This window comes from Penicillium odoratum, mitochondrion (assembly GCF_028828045.1).
Source record: "Penicillium odoratum strain IBT 22623 utg000007c_segment0_segment0 mitochondrion, whole genome shotgun sequence".
Lineage (NCBI taxonomy): Eukaryota > Fungi > Ascomycota > Eurotiomycetes > Eurotiales > Aspergillaceae > Penicillium > Penicillium odoratum.
This window is the reverse complement of record NW_026643149.1, coordinates 1957-9197: the sequence shown is the minus strand read 5'-3', so window position 1 is coordinate 9197 and position 7241 is coordinate 1957. Positions and strand designations below refer to the sequence as shown.

Genomic DNA, 7241 nt, shown 5'->3' with positions numbered 1-7241 from the left:
TACTTATCTAGAAATGTTTCTTTAGGTTTAAGATTAGCTGCTAATATTTTAAGTGGTCACATGCTTTTAAGTATATTAAGTGGATTTACTTATAATATAATGACTAGTGGTATAATATTCTTTATATTAGGATTAATACCTTTAGCATTTATTATTGCATTCTCAGGTTTAGAGTTAGCAATAGCATTTATTCAAGCACAAGTTTTCGTAGTTTTAGCTTGTTCATATATTAAAGATGGATTAGATTTACACTAATTTAAGTTATAAATATATATAAAAATAAAACAAAAAACAAAAATAAATAAAATAAATAGTATATATTTATATATTATTATATAAATATATATTAATTTAATATATAATTAATTAATTATATCTATTTTCCTAAAAAATTAGTATAAATTAACTAAATTAATAGGTTTTTCACTAAAAAAAAAATAGATTTATTATGTTAAATAGATATATAAAATATATAAAAGGAAAGTCCAATACTTATTAAACATAAAGATAAATAAAACAATTTATCTACGTAGAGATATTAGGAATCAAACAGAAACTAAAGAATTATTTAAATAAAAAATAATTTCGAACACTACCCCTATGTTTAGTTTTCATTTAGAAATATATATTTTAAACAGAAACTGGCTTATATATATCTTTTAAAATAACATTAAAAAATTAATTAATTATTAATAATATAATACAATATAGGTATGGTATATACCAAATAAAAATTATAAAGAGTTTGATGATGGCTCTAACTGAACACTGTCCAAGTACTTGACACATGCTAATCGAACGACTAATTAGGTTTTAAATAAATTAATATTAAATAAGTAATTATATAATATTAATTATTAATATTTAAAAATAAGTAGTAGTGGTGTACAGGTGAGTATATGATAAATTGGCTACCTTAAACTAAGGGCAAAATCCCTTATAAAAAAAAAAAGGTAATTAAAAAATCCGGTTTAAGATGTAAATTTTTATCTCGGTGAGTAGTAGGAAAGGTAATGACTTTTCTAGCAGTAACCGTAGTCGTAACTGGAAAGTTGATCGACCACATTGGGTCTGAAAAAAACCCAATGCTTTTTTGTACAGCAGTGAGGAATATTGGTCAATGGCCGAAAGGCTGAACCAGTAACTTGGAAGAATGTAAATGTATTTGTATAAATACAATAGCGATTAATTCGCATAAAATTCTAAATAGATTGTATATAATGACATAATCTATTTATAAGTCTTGACCAAACTACGTGCCAGCAGTCGCGGTAATACGTAGAAGGCTAGTGTTAGTTATCTTTATTGGGTTTAAAGGGTATGTAGACGGTAAATAAAACTTAAAAAAAGTACTTATTTACTAGAGTTATATGTGAGAAGGAAGAATTCCTGGAGTAGAGATAGAATTTGTTGATACCAGGAGGACTGTCAACGGCGAAGGCATCCTTCTATGTAATAACTGACGTTGAGAGACGAAGGCTTGGGTAGCAAACAGGATTAGATACCCTAATAGTCCAAGCAGACAATGATGAATGTCATACATTAGATAATTTTAATGTATAAACGAAAGTGTAAGCATTCCACCTCAAGAGTACTATGGCAACATATAAACTGAAATCATTAGACCGTTTCTGAAACCAGTAGTGAAGTATGTTATTTAATTCGATGATCCGCGAAAAACCTTACCACAGCTTGTATAACAGTTATAAAAAATTGTTACAAGCGCTGCATGGCTGTCTTTAGTTAATGTCGTGAGATTTGGTTAACTCCTCTAATTAACGAAAACCCTCACTTTATTTATATGTATAAAGTGGTTCGCTACTACATTGGACTTGATAATAGGGATTAAGACAAGTCATTATGGCCTAAATGCTGTGGGCTATAGACGTGCCACATACGCCTTTACAAAGGGATGCTATATTGTGAAATGGAGCTAATCCCCAAAAAAGGAAATATTATGGATTGTAGTCTGTAACTCGACTACATGAAAAAGGAATTACTAGTAATCGTGAATCACCATCGTCACGGTGAATTTTATCTCAGTTAGGTACTAACCACTCGTCAGGCGCTGAAAGAAGAAGATGCAGTAAGTTTGATTTTTTCTGTATATAATTATATATAATTAGGTATATAAATATACAGGAAAGTTTTCGTATGCAAAACTTTGATTGGTGTTAAGTCGAAATAAGGTTCGTGTAATGGAAATTGCACGGGAAATATAAACTTTAAAAAAAATGGAATTTTCTTTATAAGAATATCTTATTACAAGGAAAATACCCATCTATATGTATATTTAGTTTATGCATAAATATATATATAGTTATGTCTTTAAAAGGTATCTTGGAATTATTTCCAACTGGTTCAAATCCAGAAAAAGATTTTTTTTTTTAAGGAAGGGTCCGTTTGTTGGTTTACGGGTTGAGCTGTAAACTCAATGGCTATAGGCCTTCGAAGGTTCGATTCCTTTTCTTCCTAATTAGATTATTTAATCTAATCCTATCTTGATATTTTTATAGTTAGTATAATATAATGATAGATCATCATTTTTTTTTTATGAATAATATTTTTTTAATAAATGATTATATAACTAATGGGTTTAGAATAGAATTTATAGATATTATTTATATGCTTTCTATTTTATTAGGTATACTTACTATAATATCAAAAAACCCTATAGTTTCTGTATTATATTTAATAGGTTTATTTGTTAATATAGCAGGTTTATTAGTATTAGTAGGATATAACTTTATAGGTTTATCATATATTTTAGTATATGTAGGTGCTGTATCTATATTATTTCTATTTATATTAATGTTAATAAATATTAGAATATCTGAACTTTTAAGAGAAAATCATAATGATATACCTTTAGCTATATTAACTGTAATAATAATATCATATATATTAATACAAGTATTACCTACAAATTTAACAGATAATACTATATTCTCTCGTTTATCAAATTCATTTACAGAAATATATAATATGAAATTAGATAATGAATTAGTTAATATATTTGAATTTAAACAAATAGGTTATGCAAGTAGTAAAGGTTGAGATAGTTCATTAATAGAACCAACACATATAACTAGTATAGGTAATGTAATGTATACTAATTATTCAATGTGATTAATAATAACTTCTATAATATTATTATTAGGTATGGTAGGAGCAATAGTAATAACTATAAAACAAAAACAATAAAATATTGAAAATTTAACCAAAAAAATAAAAATAAAATATGATATATAGATCAAAAAGTAATTTTCAAAATCATCCTTTTCATTTAGTTTCACCATCACCATGACCATTATTTACTAGTGTGTCATTATTTATATTAACAACAGCAACAGTTTTATTTATGCACGGATTCCAAGGATTTGAGTATTTAGTACCTGTAGCTGTATTTAATGTAATGTATGTAATGGGTTTATGATTTAGAGATGTAATCTCAGAAGGTACATATTTAGGAAATCATACTAATGCAGTACAAAAAGGATTAAACTTAGGAGTAGGATTATTCATAATATCTGAAGTATTCTTCTTCTTAGCTATATTCTGAGCATTCTTCCACAGTGCTATTTCACCAAGTGTAGAAGTAGGTGCCCAATGACCACCATTAGGTATACAAGCTGTAAATCCTTTTGAATTACCATTATTAAATACTATATTGTTATTATCATCAGGTGTAACAATTACATATGCACACCATTCATTAATACAAGGTAATAGAAAAGGAGCTTTATATGGAACAGTAGTTACAATAATATTAGCAGTAATATTTACTTTCTTCCAAGGAGTTGAATATTCAGTATCTTCTTTCACTATTTCTGATAGTGTTTATGGTTCATGTTTCTACTTTGGAACAGGTTTCCACGGTTTACACGTTATTATAGGAACAGCATTCTTAGCTGTAGGATTATGACGTTTAGCAGCATACCATTTAACAGATCACCATCACCTTGGTTACGAATCTGGTATATTATACTGACATTTTGTTGATGTAGTTTGATTATTTTTATATATTTCAGTTTATTACTGAGGTTATTAAATATTAATTATTGTACAATTAATATTAATATAATATAATTTATATTAAATTAATCAATAATTATTATTATTATTAATAATATAAAGAGACTTTAGTTTAATGGTAAAACATGTGACTTTTAATCATTATAATATGGGTTCAAATCCCATAGGTCTTAAAAAAAACAAATACTGATACGGTGTACTTATTAATTGGACTGTTTATACATATATGTATTATTACTTGTTAGTAATTTAACAAGTAAAGTAGACATGATATGTCTAATTTAAATAAAATAAAAAAGAATAAAAATTAAAATTGTTATAACAACAAAACAAAACAAAAAAAAAAATAATAATATTATGTAATATTACATAATATTATATATACTAGTATATTTTTTTTATATATATTAGTTTATAATGACTATAAGTTAATGGTAGACTGCTTATCTACCACATAAGATGTGCTGATTCGAATTCAGCTAGTCATAATTAATAATATTAATCGTAATGGCTATAAGTTAATGGTAGACTGTTTACCTTCCAAGTAAAGTGTGTCGATTCGAATTCGACTAGCCGTATAAAAATACGCAGGGTTAGTAACTTAATTGGTAAAGAGTTTTCTTGTCGAGAAAATAGATGTCGGATCGAGGCCGGCCTAACCCGTATAAAAAGAAAACAATATTATAAAGGAAAAGTTGCTATTGGTAGGGTAAGATATTTGCTAAATATTGTGTTTTAACACTTAGATGTTCGATTCATCTCTTTTCCGAAGAGCATAGTTTAATAGGCAAAACTGTAAGCTTCAACCTTATATTTCTTAGTTCAAATCTAAGTGCTCTTGCAAATATTAAATATAGTATTGGTTCTTTAACTTAACTGGTAAAGTGTATTCTTGATAAGGATATGTTCAGTGTTCGAGTCACTGAAGAATCAAAAAAAGAGAGTTGGCTGAGTGGTTTAAGGCGACTAGCTTGAGTCTAGTTAAGGATTAAACTTTCATATGTTCGAATCATATACTCTCTGTATCCACTCTCAAATGAGGAAGTGGGTAAAAAAAATAAAATAATATAAAATAAAAAAACAGGTTAGTGTCCGGTGGTTGGTCGCTTCATTTGGGTTGGAGATTGTTTATGTTCGAATCATAATAACCTGAAAAATATTTTTAATATTAAAAATATCCTACAATATAGGTGATATGTATCCCATACATCTTGATAAAATCAAGGTAAGTATAAAAAGAAATTATTATGGATGGTTTGCTATATATTACAAGATTAATCTAGTACATAGACTAGAGATCAAAGAAAAATCTTATAATTAGACAAAGTGAATTGAAATATCTTAGTAACTTTAGGAAAAGAAATCAAACGAGATTATTATTTGGTGTCTTCTGAATAATAATAGCCTAATTATAATCAAAAAAACAGTATAGTGCTATTGTATAGTTCTGTTTTTTAAACAGTATTGTACTATTATTATATAGTTCTGTTTTTTATTAATGATAATAAATAAAAGTAAAATGGAAGAAAATCTGTTTGAATATAGGGGAACCTTCCTCTAAGGCTAAAGAAAATATATAAGCGATAGAGAAAAGTACCGTGAGGGAAAAAACTGAAATAGTAATTTTATAAGCAGCTCGAGTGAAATTTTAAATAAATAATAAGAGCGTACCTTTTGCATAATGGGTCAGCAAGTTAATTTTAGATGCAAGCAATGAAAAATTATAATTTATAGTGAGTAATAACATTATAAATTATATTAAGTAGTATTTGCTTAGATAAACCAATTATGAAAAAATGAAAAAGTATCTAGGATTAGACCCGAAGGCTAGTGATCTTACCATGGTCAGGGTTTTAAAAGCCCGAACGGGTTATCGTTGTAAAGATATCCGATGAACTGTGGTAAGTTAGTGAAAGACAAAACTGACTAGTATAGCTGGTTTTCCGCGAAACCTATGTAAGTAGGTAATTTAATTAACATCTTAGCAGGTACAGAACTGTGATCTCGGACAATACAATATGTATTTGTCAACATCGGGGGGTTGTAGTGACTTTACCGGAGAGTATTTGCACTCGGAAGGGCAAAGATGAATGTTAAATAATCGGACATAGTGCGATAAGGTTGTATGTCTAAAGGGAAACAGCCCAGAACAAGAGTTAAGGTTCCAAAATTATTGTTAAGTGAAATAAAGGATGTTTTCTTTTAAAACAATCAGGAAATAGGCTTAGAAGCGGCCATTTTTTGAAGACCTCGTAACAGAGCACTGATTAAATTGTTAGGAGAAAACGCCGAAAATTTAACGGATCTAAAATAATATACCGAAACCTTGTACACATAATATGTGGGGTAGCGGAACATTGGATAAAAAGACAATTATTTATATTTATAATAAATATAAAAAAGGGGCATATAACAATTTATAATAAAGGCTATTGCATTTTGTGGTAGTTGGAGTTATATGTTATATATGTAAAGGATCTAATAAAGATTCCCTATGTAAATTCCAAGAGAGAATGCTGACATGAGTAACGAAAAAGGCTTTTATAGCCTCGCCTTAAGCTTATGGCTTCTAGCTGAAACCGGTATCTAAAAATATTAATCAAAAGATAATTTTGATGATGTATAATATAAACTTATAAATAGAGTAAAAAGCAAAACCTTTATTAAGTAGTAAAGGTTCTGGAAAATTTTTTACAAAGTTTATATATTAAAGAATTATATTTTTTAATATATAATCAGGAAATATTAGATTAGACCGTACCTAGAATCTAACCCAAGTAAGCAAGTAGAGTATACAAAGGCGTTTGAGTGAACAATCATTAAGGAACTCGGCAAATTGACTCTGTACCTTCGGAATAAGGAGGGCCATTATTATTAATTTAACATAATCGAAAGATTGTGAAAAAATTAAATTAATAATAAGAGGAATCATGAAATAATGTTGTACGACTGTTTAATAAAAACACAGCACTCTGCAAAGATGAAAAATCAAAGTATTGAGTGTGATGTCTGCCCGATGTCGGCTGGGTAACGGATTTACCTTGGTTATTAACTGAGGTTTTGAAGGACACCCCGATTAATGGCGGCCTTACCTATGAGGGTCCTAAGGTAGCGAAATACCTTGGCCGTTAAATGCGGTCCTGCATGAATGATTTAACGATGCAACAGCTGTCTCGATGATTGTCTCAGTGAAATTGGAATAGCAG

The 7241-nt window shown here is 28.2% G+C and overlaps 1 protein-coding gene across 1 annotated transcript; it reads left to right on the top strand. All coding sequences in view use genetic code 4, as the record gives it.

Annotated features, from left to right (window-relative positions):
* Positions 1-3361: 3361 nt before the first annotated feature.
* Positions 3362-4058, top strand: N7520_010236 (uncharacterized protein; the record flags this gene model as incomplete). The annotated part of the gene is made up of 5 exons: positions 3362-3417; positions 3552-3623; positions 3733-3913; positions 3951-3977; positions 4032-4058. 5 exons carry the CDS (start codon positions 3362-3364, stop codon positions 4056-4058), a joined length of 363 nt encoding a protein of 120 aa, XP_056991697.1.
* Between the last annotated feature and the right edge of the window lie 3183 nt (positions 4059-7241).